Here is a 14654-nt window from a genome sequence, read left to right on the forward strand (position 1 = left end):
TCCCAAGCTTTGTATCAACATTGATCTGCAAACAACTCAGCTGGTCCAGGCTTCAGATACTACAGTTTACCTAGATACAAAGACTAAAGGCTGATCTGAGACTAAAAAGAGGAATCTGGTATAACTACAAGTGAATTCTAAAATCTACCAGGTTCTACTGTTTCATGAAACTATTAATCCAAAGAAATTTAATCATAGAGTCAGGGTAGAAATAAATATATATAATCATAAATACATAGCTAATATCCATTTTAGTGCTAATACTAAAAAATGCAAAATTTTTAAAAAGTCAATAATCTCATCATTAATTTAGACTTACAATTGGTTATGATCACACTACTGAAAAAAATGGAGATATTGGTACCTCTAGTTATTTCCAATGTTACTAGAAAATTTCTTTCTCTATAATGATTGAAGTATGCAACTAAGCCTTATACAATACAGAGAAATTATGTAAAATAAAGCTGAGTTATGGAGATACGAAAAGAAATGTTTAAATGTTTCATCAACAACTTCTGATAATATCAATAAATTAATCAAAAGCAGAGTACATATATGGGATTATTGACTTGCCATCAAAAGTATGACTCCTATAGATGATTTTTCCTCTTCAAAAATTGAGTAAAAGGACATTCAGAACAAATCATTTTATTTGTTTGTAATTTCCAGTAATCCCTCAACTAAACTAAATAATTTTGTTCTGAATTTTTTATTATAAAATTAATATAACACAAATGATTGATTTCATTTTTGATTAATGAGTACATTGCTAAAGAAGATAAACATTGATTAACTTTCACATAATATATTGTATAATACATTAAATTATCCACATAAATGAGGAAATAAAAATCTTCACACTTAACATTATAAAAATATTAATATTAATTTTTAGATATGTTAATAAAATGAACTAGGTAATAAAACAAAAAAAGTATGATGATTACTTGGGCAACTGTATCCAAACTGACACAGGGACTAGAAAGTTATGACTCAAAAATCTTTAACTGCTTTCGGAATTCAAAAGGAGGATATTGATCATAAATATATGTACCTACTATGTACCCACAAAAATTAAAAATGTTTTACAAAGGATACTGAATAACCATTTAACTACATCAACATTATGAATCAAAATGAGCAGGAACAGCATTCCCAATAATGCCTTCCCATCTGGAATGCTTTTCCATGAGAAAACATATTGACCATGACAAATTTGTGGTAGCAAGTCTAGGATTTTCCAGACAAACTAAACATTAGTTTAGAAAGGTTTTAGAAAGGAGAATTTTTTTGTCCTTTGAAGTTTAGGTGGCTATGTGAGGTTTTAAAAAGGAGATTTTTTTTGTCCCTTGAAGTATAGGTGGCTATGTAAATATTAGAGTGTGATTCTGTCATTGTGATATTGCAAGTATTTTACATGGAAGAAAAAAGGAAATGGTTCTAGCCATTTCATGTAAAAAACAACTCAAGATAAACACTTGAAAAAGAGCTCACATCCAGGAAGGCATCTTAAATCAATTAAGCCAAAGGAGTATTACATTTGAACTGCAGAGAAATGTTATCAGATTTTTATTTAATCAAAGAATAAACAGTGTTGATGTTCTAAAAATATCTTTGAAAACCTTTCCATAAGTATCTTTTGTAAAAGTGTGTATCTGCTAAACAAAAGCTAGATACTTAGGAACTGTAGAATCCTGTAACCAAATTCCTAATTCTTGTTTTTTCTTGAATATGTATTTGTCAGAGGAGTTACTGATGAAGTGAGCCTACATATGTTTTAAAACAACTGTCCTTACCCTGGGGTTCCATGAACTTGGTTGGAAAAAAGTTACATCTTTATTATCACTAACCTCTGATACTGCAGCATTTCTTTCAAGTATGATTGAAGGTGAAACCACAGACACTGTGGCTTTGTTACCAATAAAATGATACTTTTATATCACATTATGGTTAGTATAGCTATGTGTCAACTGATTACCACCACAAAAATATAATTGACATAACCAACAGATCTTTGTAGATACACTGTTTTCAAGTATGATGCATTTTGAACAGATTCAACCTCTTCCCTACTCTACTTCACAAGCCATCCCCATACCATCAGCAAAACGAACTTTTCCTATTCAGGCCTTGCCAGTGAGAGCCATTTCATTTTATGTATATTCATTCTCCTTTCCTTCTATCAAATTCCAGAAACAAACTTATTTAAGTAAATCCAGGGGATTCTGCCTCAATAGGACCACGAAAGTGTACATCTGAGTCAAACAGCCTGCCCTCCAGTTGGAAACCACACTCCACTTGTAACAGCGGTCCCACAGGCCACTCCCTGAGCACCACTCCAGCGTCTGACACTTTCAGGAGAGATGCTTGAAAGAGCATCTTTCATCAGCGTTGCAGAGGGTCGGTTTTGCCCAGCAGGCAGAGACCTGCTCATCCTGCCACGGAGAGCCTTCCGAAGGAGTTGCCTCTGGCTTGGTGTTAATCCTTCTGGTAGCTCAACCTGAACTCTAGGGTCATCAGCCACCAACTGGAAAACCCGAGGCCCCGTTCCCTGAATGTAGCCCTTGCCTGGATCCCAAGAAAATGCCAAGGGACCCGAGGACGCTTACCAGGCCTCCACATAAGCTTACGACGGCCTTGTAATCCTCCTGCGAGTTAACCTGGCCGCGGTAGAAGCAGTGGCGCAGGTCTGAGGGCCCTGCGTCGCTCTCCCAGGTCCCGCGTCCTGGGGCTCCCAAGTGCACTTCGGTGTAGCCGGCGGCCAGAAAGGATGCATCGGCGGTCAGGTTCAGCTGGAAGAGCTGTCCGTAGGCAGTGACGCGATAGTGGGTTCTGAACGGCATGGGTTCCAGCGCCTCGGAGCTGCGTTTCTGCCGGCTGAAGTGGTGGCTCTGAGGGAACACTTCTCCAAACTCATTGACCCGCTCGGGGATCACTACTTCGTAGGTGGTCAGGGTCCTCACCAGGGCTTCTGCAACCACAGCGACAGGACCAGTGAGCTCCCACGCGTTCCTCTTTGTCCAACTCTAAACTTCTTCCACCAAACGTCCCCGCTAAAGGTCCCAGGTCCCAGTACAGCCAGGGGCATGACAAATGCACACATGCTGATGCGCACGCACACACACACACACGTGCACTGGGGCTGTTACTGCTCTGCTTTCCCACACCCCCGACTTGCCCTACCCTCCCCAAGCAAAGACCCTACCACTAATGGCCCTAAGCAACCCACTTCCTTCCCCAGTACCTCCTAACCTCCCCGCAGCCGCCAACTCCTTCCCTCCGGGTGCACGCGCCCCCCTGCCCCTTGCGCCCCCGCCGCGTGGTCCCAGGAGTGCGATGCATCTCCGGCGCGCGCAATTCCTCGAAACCCGGCACAGTCGCGACCTCTCGGGTTGACTGGTCCGGGAGTCTCGGGAGCCCCAGCAGGGCCAGCGCTCCCCAACGGGCTGAGCCGCTCGTCCCCTCGACCCGCATGTCCCACTCGGGCCCCGCGCCCCCACTTCGCCGCTGAAGGCGTCTCGCGGTGACTTTACCTTGCCTGGGGTGGAAGTGAACTTCCCAAGACCTGGTGATGAGCGAGAGATGGCAGAGCAGCCCAGTCAGCCACTTGGCCACCCACATGGTTCCACCCAGGGGACCCCAATCGGGGAGGCCCACCAGAGCCGCCCGCCGCCAAGCGGGATTCCCTCGCGCTCAGATCCCTCTCCTCCCTCTCGCCCGCCGCTCTCCGCGCCGGCCGCCAATCTCCGCGCTTCAGCAGCTTAGGGAACAGTAGCGCGGGCCCTGAGCCGGCTGGTCTAGCCACACCGCCTGTCTCACTTGCTGAGCCGCTGTTTCATACCACTGCAGCCTCACACCCCTTCCTGCCCCCGCACCGCCCTCAGAAACTCTCTGCTCAGGTTCAGCTCGGCGCGGGGAAGCAACTCGACCTAGCAGGAATGGTGCCAATATAGCCACCCCGGACCGGCAAGCGCCGGGGAGAGCCCGCCCCTATGGGCTGTTCCCGGCCAATCAACGGGAGGCGCGGCCCCGACTCGCCCTCCCCCGCGCAGCCCCTTCCCTTCTCCACCCAGCCGCAAGGAGAGTGCGGTCCCCTCCTGCTGCCCCAGCTGGCGCTCAACTTGCTGAGTAGCCCCAAGGCCCGGCTGGGCACCAACTCGGGACCTATGAAACCCAGCGAGATGCGAGCACCGGCGTACGTGAAAGTTGCCTAGGGTTTTGAGCTCTTAGATGAAATAAGCATCAGATAGAAAGTTTCTGTTTTTTATGTTTCACGGTACTTTTAGGCTTCCCAAACAAAATAAAATAAGCTACAGCGGAAGTTCTTGTAGGCAGAGGATGCTACCAATGAAGCTCAGTGACCGGTCCTCACTTGCATGGGCCCCTGTGTGTGCTGGGAGTTGCTGGGAGTTGATGAGTGCCATAGGTGCGGCGAGGAAGCCGAGTTTGCATACAAGCACTTCTGGTAATTGCCGAAATAAATTCAAGAAAAGGATCTGAGTCTCCAAAGTTTTAGTAACTTACTGTGGTTTTTTTTTTTTCTTTCTTTTTTCTAATATTTGTATTTATACTTAATTTTGTATCAAGAGCCCTCCAAAATTATATAAACGTCAAGACCCACAAAACTTGGATCTGCCCTGCCTGCGAGAGTTTTTGCTGTTAGTTCCACAGTATTCATATACCCTTTGTTTATAACATACAAATAACCCCATGTATTCACAACTATCCTCCTCAACAATTACTGTGGCTCTGAATCCAGTTGTCCCCAGGTGTCTGTTAAATTGAGTGGTAGCCGAAATCAATTATTTTAGTACGATTTCTCATTTCTCAAATCCACCTGTTTGATTTGCTGGTTACATAATTACTTTTCTCTATACCCAGTATGAAAGCAAAGCGGGAGGGAGTAGTCAGATTGTCTTGAAATCCAACCAGGGGAGAGAAAGAATATGAGAAAAAAAGTAAAGGAGTATGTGAGTAAATCTTCACACATACAATGGAAAACACTTTTAATTTAGTACCTCCTCTGAGCTCTCAACAATGAAAATGCTGCACTCTTTGAATTGACCGCTGATGGCATGCCTCTGCACTTTTATATCATACACTTGGTCATCTGTTGTTCACCACAAATGTGGAACAATCTTGTTCAATGAAAGAGGGTTTAATCTTACATCTCCCAAGGAAATCACCCAGCTTGGTGATAGTAATTCTTTCATAATCATTCCCCTTCTTTTGTACTCTTTTCTCACAAAGTGACATCTCATTCACCGAAGAATTAGACTTCTGATGGGATGTTTTTCCTAAGCTAAACATACTATTATTCTCAACAAAACAAAAATGGACTTTACTCACACCTGTCTATTTAGTGGTTACCTTCAGTACATTATAATTGAGTCATTTTAATTACATGGCAGCTCTGAATGTGTCTTCACATTAGGAGCCATACCTTCTCTCCTAGAAATACCAGAAAATAGAACTGCACCTGTTTAATTGGCGATCTCATTGCTGACTACAGGGAAAATTTGATATTTCATTTCCATCACTGAATTTTGTAACTCAGGGCAGTATTTACAATCAAGCATTTGATTTTCAGCTTGCTCTAAGAATGGGGCGAGGGATTTTTTTTTTTTTTTTTTTTTTTTTTTTGAGACAGAGTCTTGCTCTGTCGCCCAGGCTGGAGGGCAGTGGCATGATTTCGGCTCACTGCAACTTCCACCACCTCCTGGGTTTAAGCAATTCTCCTGTCTCAGCCTCCCGAGTAGCTGGGACTACAGGCACTCACCACCACGCCTGGCTAATTTTTGTATCTTTAATAGAGACAAGGTTTCACCATATTGGTCAGGCTGGTCTCAAACCCTCCTCAACCTCCCAAAGTGCTGGGATTACAGACGAGAGCCATCGTGCCCGGCACCATTTTTTAAATAAATGAAAATGTATGTGGGATGTGTATTCTACATCATTATTATCTTTGCAATGTTCAGTAAAAAGTATTGTTTTCCTCACTTCATAGAAGATAGACGCTACACTGTCATACAGTATCTAAGCTGGATTTCTACTAATCCTTTCTGACTGCAAATGCTTTTTTGTTATACTGAGCTATAAATGTTATGATGTTCACATTATCTCTCTTTTTTCTTCCTACTCTGCTAATGAAAATGTCATGAATAAGCTAATCTATGCCATTTAATTCAACCTATTTCCTCACATTGATAATTAGAACTATCACTTATGGAATTCTTTGAAATGTATGAAATTTGAAACCAGAGATTTGGGTCTAAGTTGATGCTAATCCAGAGTGAATTATGTAATCTCTCTGAGCTTCATGGAGGTAATAGGTAAGTTAAATGGTAAGTCAGAGGAATTCCATAAGTGGTACCTTATCCCAGTGCTTTGAGAGGCAGAGGTAGGAAAATCATGTAGGCCAGGAGCTTGAGACCAGCTTGGGCAACACAGTGCGACCTCTGTTTCTAAAAAAAAAAAAAAATTAATCAGGCATAGGGCACTTGCTTGTTGAACTAGCTACTGGGGAGACTGAGAGACTGAGGCAGAAGGATCATTCCTGAGCCCACGAGCTCAAGGTTACAGTAGCTATCATCACACTACCACTCCAGTCTGGTCAACAGAGTGAGACCCTATCTCTAAAAATAATAATATAATATAATAATTAATAAAATGTAGTTTGGTTTATAATTGAGACATTAATCATTATAAACAGAAGCCATGCAACCAGTTTTTGGCACAATGTGGAGAAAATATATTCTCACTGTATTTAGGGGTTAATAGACCTTGTTTTATAATCCTAATTCTACTGTAAGCAGCTGTATAATGTTGAACAATTTACCTAATGTAAGCCTACTTTTTCTACTTTATCTCAGTTCTAAAATAAAGTTAATAATAATAATCTCATGCAATTGTTAAGATGATTAAAAGGGACAATACGGGTAACATTCTTGACATAATACTGAACAAACTATGTTCTCAATGCATATTCATGCTGATTATGGAATATTGAATGTTCATACTAAAAGGAACAACTCTTTGAATATATACTGCTTTTCTAATATTAATAGGTAGGAATTAGGGTGGTCAACTTCATGATTTACCTGAGACTGGGAAACTTCCTAAGATGCAAGATTTTCAGTGCTGAAATCTGAGAAGTCTTTTGAAAACTAGGATTAGTTGGCCACTGAAGTCCAAGGTTTCTCAAGCAAGGCCCTATTGACTTTTGGGGTTGGATAATTCTTTGTTATTGGAGGCTATGCTGTGTTTTGTAGTATGTTTAGCAGTATCCCTGGCCTCCACCCACTAGGTGCCAGTAGTACCCCACCCCTGTTGTACAACCAAAAATATTTCCAGATATTGCCAAATCTCCCTCGAGGGCAAAATTGGCCCCAGTTGAAAACCTCTGCTCTAGTACAGGAAGAAAACAGAGAAATAGTAAATGCAAAGTGGGTTTTGTAGAAGACTCCACAGACAATGCTTCATTTGTAATTATAAATAGCCAATTGCTTAGTAGAAATTCTTCATATATTCTAATGGGTATGAAAACTATCCAGCAGTGTAATTAAAGCAGTGCAAGCTGTGGTCATTTTGTTAATAATTTTAAAACATTGTCATTGTTTCCAGGAATGCAGAGAAAAATCAAACTCTTCTACCCAGCCACTTATTACACTCTGTATTAATTGCATATTTACTTACCTGTATTTAATACTAAATTATGTGTCATATGTATCACCAGCACCAAGTTCTGTTCCCCCTATGAAATAGAAATAAATTAAATATTCATTAAATGAATAAATACAAATAATAAAATGTATATAACCTAGGGACAGTTGGGCATACTATCAGCCAATCTTATCATCTCTGTCTTTTAACTGAAATATTTATACCATTTACATTTAATGTAATAATTTATATAGTTACATTCAAGTCTATCATCTTGTTATTTGTTTTCTATCTGTACTATCATTATTCATTCCTTTTTTCTTCATTATCTGTCTCCTTTTGGGTTAAATTAATATGTTTTTTATTCTATTTAATCTCCTTTACTACTCCACTCCTTGTTTTGTTATATAAGTGATTACTTCAGGATTTATAGTATATATATTTAGCTTATCTCTATCTTCAAGTAATAGTATACCAATTCAATTTCTTTCTTCCAATCTTTTTAATTTTTACTTTTTCATGAATTATAAATCCCATATTGCATTGTTGCAATTTTTATTTGTTTTAAACAGTTGCTTTCATCTAACATCAATTTTCTTTTCCCTGAAAAGCTTTCTTTAGCATTTCTTATAGTGTAAGGATGCTGATAATGAATTCTCTCATCTTTTGTATGTCTTAAAAAGTATTGATTTCATCTTTATTTTCTAAGCCTATTTTTTTCTGGGTATGGAATTCTATGCTGAAAGCTGTGGGTTTCCTTTTAGTAGTTTGAAGACATCGATTAATTGTCTTCTTGCTTCTTTCTAGATTTTTTCTGACAAAAAAATATGTCATGAATGAAAAATCTGTTATATTCATCTTCTGCAATAGGGTATCTTTTTGTTGTGAACCCTTTTAAGATTTTTCTGTCACTAGTTTTGTGCAAATTGATTACAATAAGGCTTGATGTGATTTTCTTCATGCTTCCTGTGCTTGGAGTTCATTGAGTTTTTTGGGAACTGTGGGTTCCCAAATTTATTTTCATCAAATTTGCATAATTTGAAGTTATTTTTTCAAAACTTCTTCTTTTTTAAAGAGAATTTCTGCATACCTTTAATCCTGTGTTCTCTAATGTCCACATATAACATATATAACTATAGTACAACTATTATTATTTAGGTTTTTTTTTATTTCCATAGTTCATTGTGGAACAGGTGGTGTTTTGTTACATGAATAAGTTCTTTAGTGGTGATTTGTGAGATTTTGGTGCACCCATCACCCAAGCAGTATACACTGCACCCTATTGTAGTATTTTATCCCTCAACAATTTCCCCCCTTTTCTCCCTGAGTCCCCAACGTCCATTTTCTCATTCTTATACCTTTGCATCCTCATAGCTTAGCTCCCACTTATGAGTGAGAACATATGATGTTTGGTTTTCCATTCCTGAGTTACTTCACTTAGGATAATAGTCTCCAAATTTGTCCAGGTCGCTGTAAATGTCATTAATTCATTTTTTATAGCTGAGTAGTATTCATCATATGTGTATGCCACAGTTTCTTTATCAACTCATTGATTGATGGGCATTTGGATTGGTTTCATGTTTTTGCAATTATGAATTGTGCTGCTATAAACATATGCGTGCAAGTATCTTTTTCATATAATGAGTTCTTTTCCTCTGGGTAGATACACAGTAGTGGAATTGCTGGATCAAATGGTAGTTCTACTTTTAGATCTTTAAGGAATCTCCACACTGTTTTCCATAGTGGTTGTACTAGTTTACATTCCCACCAGCACTGTAGAAGTGTTCCCTGTTTACCACATCCATATCAACATCTATTATTTTTTAATTTTTTGATTATGGTCATTCTTGCAGGAATAAGGTGGTATCACATTGTGGTTTTCATTTGCATTTCCCTGATTATTAGTGATATCGAGCATTTTTTATATGTTTATTGGCCATTTGTATATCTTCTTTTGAGAATTGTCTATTCATGTCCTTCGCCCACTTTTCGGTAGGATTGTTTGGTTTTTTATTGCTGATTTGTTCTAGTTCATTGTAGATCCTGGATATTAGTCCTTTGTCAGATGTATAGATTGTGAAGATTTTCTCCCACTCTGTGGGTTGTCTGTTTACTCTGCTGACTGTTCCTTTTGCCATGCAAAAGCTCTTTAGTTTAATTAAGTCCCAGCTATTTATTTTTGTTTTTATTGCATTTGCTTTGGGGTTCTTGGTCATGAAATCCTTGCCTAAGCCAATGTCTAGAAGGGTTTTTCTAATGTTGTTTTCTAGAATTTTTATAGTTTCAGGTTTTAGATTTAAGTCCTTAATCCATCTTGAGTTGATTTTTGTATAAGGTGAGTGATAAAGATCCAGTTTCATTCTCTTACATGTGGCTAGCCAATTATCCCAGCACCATTTGTTGACAAGGGTGTCCTTTCCCCCACTTTATTTTTGTTTACTTTGTTGAATATCAGTTGGCTGTAAGTATTTGGGTTTATTTCTGAACTCTCTATCCTGTTCCATTGGTCTATGTGCCTATTTTTATGCCAGTACCATGCTGTTTTGGTGACTATGGCCTTATAGTATAGTTTGAAATCAGGTAATGTGATGCCTCCATATTTGTTCTTTTTGCTTAGTCTTGCTTTGGCTATGCTGGCTCTTTTTTGGTTCCGTATGAATTTTAGAATGGTTTTTTCTAATTCTGTGAAGAATGATGGTGGTATTTTGATGGGAATTGCATTGAATTTGTAGATCACTTTTGGCAGTGTGATCATTTTCACAATATTGATTCGACCCATCCATGAGTATGGGATGTGTTTCTATTTGTTTGTGTCATATATGATTTCTTCCAGCAATGTTTTGTAGTTTTGTATTTAAGTTTTTTTTTCCAGCTATTGTAAATAGGGTTGAGTTCTTGCTTTGATTCTCAGCTTGATCACTTTTGGCATATAGAAGGGGTACTGATTCATGTACATTAATTTTGTATCTGGAAACTTTGCTTAATTCTTTTATCAGTTCTAGGAGCTTTCTGGAAGAATCTTTAGGGTCAAAACTTTTTCTGTTTCCTCTCTCTCTTTTCTTTCAAGGACTCCAGTTAAACGTATATCAGCTTGCATGAAGTCCCACAACTCTCTGAAGCTCTATTTACTTTTTTAAATTACCTTTCTTTTTGTGTTTCATTTTTGATAATTTTATTTCCATATCTTCAAGTTTACTAATCTTTTCTTCTGCCTTCTCTATTCTGCCATTAATCCTATTTAATGTACCTTCCATTTCACATACTGTCATTTATATCTCTAGAACTTTAACTTGAATCCTATTTTGTATCTTACATACCTCTACTTAACTTTTTGAACATATGAAATGCAGTTATAATTCATTTGATGTCCATTCTAACATAAGGGTCAGTGCTCAGTGAATTTAGGTGAACTGATTTTTCCCTTATTATTGGTCATATTTTCCTACTTCCTGGATGCCTGATGATTGTTTTATTGGATGTCATACACAGTTAATTTTGCATTTTGGGGTGCTGGATATTTTTGAATTACTATAATTATTCTTGAACTTTGCTCTGGATGCAGTTAAGTTGCTTGGAAACAAGTCGTCTCTGGTCTTACTTTTAACATTTGTTAAGCAAGAGTAAAGCAGAGCTCAGTCTAGGGCTAATTATCTTCTACTACTAAGGCAAGACCCTCTTTGTACTCTATCCAATACCCATGGATACAAAAGGCTTCCCATTGTAGTTAGCAAAAACAGACTGTTCCTGGCTTTGTAAGAGCCAGAGGCACTGTTACCTCTAATTCTTCTGGGTGATTCTTTCCCTGTTCTTCCACAGTTTCTTCACATGCATGTGCACTATTTTTTAAGATGGTAAAACTTCATATAGATGAAATATAAAGAAATTAATTTAAAAGATTAATATTATTATATATACCAGAATAGTTCACTTTCACCTCCTGGAACTGTTTTGTTTTTTGTTTTTTTTTTAAGAAGAGGGATAACTCCCAGATCACATAACAGTTACTATAAACAAATGAGGTAGAAGTCATATGGAGAAGTAAACTATCCAGAGAGGAGCAAGGAGACTTAGCAGAGGCAGATGTCAAGTTACGCCAGAAAAAAAAAAAGAAAAGAAAAGAAAAATGTGTTTGTTGAAGGTGAGTGTTAACCTTGTTTTGTGAAAGCTATATTCCGTCTGTGGAATATCAGAGATTGAGCACACGAGCACGCTGCCAGCAGAAGTCCTCTTGGACCAAATTTTGTCCAGAAAAGCAGAGGAAGTGAGCTATGCAAATAATAACAAAGAGGAGCCAGAGCTGGAAGAAACAATCTGTCTCTGTAACAGCAGAGAACTACAGAGGCTAGAAGGCTAGTGCAAGAAAATCCAGTTAATTCAAGGATGTTTTATTTTATTTTATAAATTATTTTATTTGTTCCATGATGATTTAGAGGGACTATCTTCAAACCAGTATAAATGTTTCATAAATAGTATCTGACTGTTTTCTAACCAATTAATTTGTTGCACAATAAGCCACCTCACATCTTTCAGCAAGAAATACATTAAATTTAAATAGTAAAGACATTACACAATGAATTAAGACACAATTAAAATTTGCTTTAAATGTTTTTTCAGGGAAGGAGGACACCACACTTTTACTCAATGAAGAGAAACATTTTTACAGTCCGGAGGTATTTTTGTACCGCCTATTATGCCATGAATTCATAGGGAATATGAATAATTCATAGGGAACCATTAATCAAGGGAATGGGTTCCAGCAGCTCAGGCTCCTTTCCATTGGTTCCCACAAAGCGTGCTTCTCTGAATGGAGCAGGCTGGTGCTTCAGTTGAACCCAGGTACTTTTTTCCTTGGCTTCCTCCTTTTTCTGATCATTTTCCTTCACGCATTTTGGGAAGCTATCTCAGCTCTTAGAGTGCTTAATGTATTCAATATGCACATTCATTCTCTTGGCACGAATCTTGCCCTTGACTTGTTTGTTCACAACAATGCCAACAGCATGCTGCGTGACATTGTAGACTCTTCCAGTTTTGCCACGGTAACCCTTGTGGGGCATTCCTTTTTGAACAGTATCCATTCTGTTGATGTCGACAATATCACCTTTCTTATAGATTCGCATATATGTGGCCAAAGGAACAACTCCATGTTTTCTAAAAGGCCTAGAGAATGTGTATCAGATGCCTCTCCTCTTTTCCTTTATGTTCGTCATTTTGGTGAATTACTGGAAGATGGCGGTTCTGGCTGAAGGAAGGATGCTTTATTTTTTAAGGATTGCATTTAATAAATAAAAACGTATTATAAGAAACAAACATGGGAAAGAGCATCAAAACTTACCTACAGATGAAAGAACACTGCAAACATGTTGCCATGGAGCAAATAAAAGTCGTCACCAAACATTTTGTCACAGATTTTTAAAAAATTAATCAAGAGACTACTTTTGAAGTAAAGACCTCAAAGTAGAAACATAGGAACCCTGGGAAGATATAGAGAGACAACAGAAAGAAATAAAATATGATCTGGAACAACTCAGAAAAGAAGTAGAGAGGGGAAAGTATCCTAACAAAATAAATTGAAACTTGCACGAGGGAAAATAGGCAATATGAAAAACACAATAAGGAATATGGAGAAAATGGGAAACTGACCACATTGAAATGAAAATAAACAGAGGAGGGAACAAGGAAATGGAAAGGAAGGGGAGGGGAGGGGAGGGGAGCGGTAAGGGAGAGAAGAAGGGAGGGAGAGAGAGGGACAGACTAGGGAGATAGGGAGATAAATATAAATAAAAGATGTATGTTGGAGATTCACATATACGTGTTGGGAGAAGTCGCTGAAGAAAAAAAAGAAATTAAGAGAACAAATTTAAGGTATAATTCAAGAGTGCTTTTGTTAAAATGAAAGACTTAAATTTTCATATTTGACAAACACACTGGGTAGAAAGAAATTGACTAAGAATGGTTAACATAAAGACATTTCCTAGTAAATCTAAGGCATTTCCTAGTAAAGCTACTGGGCTTTAAAATAAAGAAGGCATTCAGCATCCAAACAAGATTCTTATTGTGTATTAAGGATACAACCTTTAATGTATATCAAGGAAAGAAATATGAGTTGAGGATTCTATCCAGCAAAACTGTCTTTCAAATACAGACTATAGACAAATAGTTTTGAATCTGCAAGACCTCAGAGAATATTTTCCTGAAGGCCAAAAGGCAACCAACCAAAGAATGGGTAAATGACGGCAAAAGGAATGATAAACAGTTTTGAAACATTTTAACTTAGAGCTAAGACTGAAATCAATGTTGGGTACTGAACCAATCCAAATGTTACAGAGCAAAATGAAAAATTCATAACTATATGGCAGTTACGAGTAAGTATATAAGTGCATAGCATAGTAACCACCTCCATGTAGCAAAAATTGCAAGCATTCTAAGGAAATATAGGAAAGAATAGACTAGTAGTAGGAGTTTTTAATTCATACCTACCATTTCATGACAGGGTAAAAGGGCAAGAATATGAATGAGAATGTAAATAACCTTTATGGTATAACTAATAAAATAGTTGTGTCTAGACTTTTTGTTTAACATTCATAAACTCCAAAAAGTAGAACTAGTTTAGCTAACATTCTCTGATTACAGTGTAATAAACTAAAAAAACAAAGCAGGAAAACTAAAGGTTTTCTTCAGAGGGAGTTTTTTGTTGTTGTTTGTTTGTTTGTTTTTTGAGACAGAGTCTCACTCTGTCGCCCAGGCTAGAGTGCAGTGGCCCGATCTCGACTCACTGCAACCTCTGCTTCCCGGGTCCAAGTGATTCTCCTGCCTCAGCCTCCTGAGTAGCTGGGATTACAGGTGCGTACCACCGCCCCCAACTAATTTTTGTGTTTTTAGTAGAGACAGGGTTTCACCGTGTTGGTCAGGCTGGTCTCAAACTCCTGACCTCATGATCCGCCCACCTCGGCCTCCCAAAGTTCTGGGATTACAGGAATAAGCCACGACGCCCG

At 38.5% G+C, this 14654-nt stretch overlaps 1 protein-coding gene across 1 annotated transcript in view; it reads right to left on the bottom strand.

Annotated features, from left to right (window-relative positions):
- The window catches only part of LOC112617266 (A disintegrin and metalloproteinase with thrombospondin motifs 20), a 205199-nt gene extending 201578 nt beyond the window's left edge, over window positions 1–3621 (bottom strand). The window contains exons 1-2 of the mRNA XM_025374005.1: window positions 3534–3621; window positions 2610–2971 (exon numbers count right to left, since the gene is read on the bottom strand). Of these exons, the coding sequence (XP_025229790.1) occupies window positions 2610–2971; window positions 3534–3621 (450 nt within the window). The remainder of the gene's footprint in view (window positions 1–2609; window positions 2972–3533) is intronic.
- Window positions 3622–14654: the final 11033 nt, after the last annotated feature.

This window comes from Theropithecus gelada, unplaced genomic scaffold (assembly GCF_003255815.1).
Source record: "Theropithecus gelada isolate Dixy unplaced genomic scaffold, Tgel_1.0 HiC_scaffold_15987, whole genome shotgun sequence".
Lineage (NCBI taxonomy): Eukaryota > Metazoa > Chordata > Mammalia > Primates > Cercopithecidae > Theropithecus > Theropithecus gelada.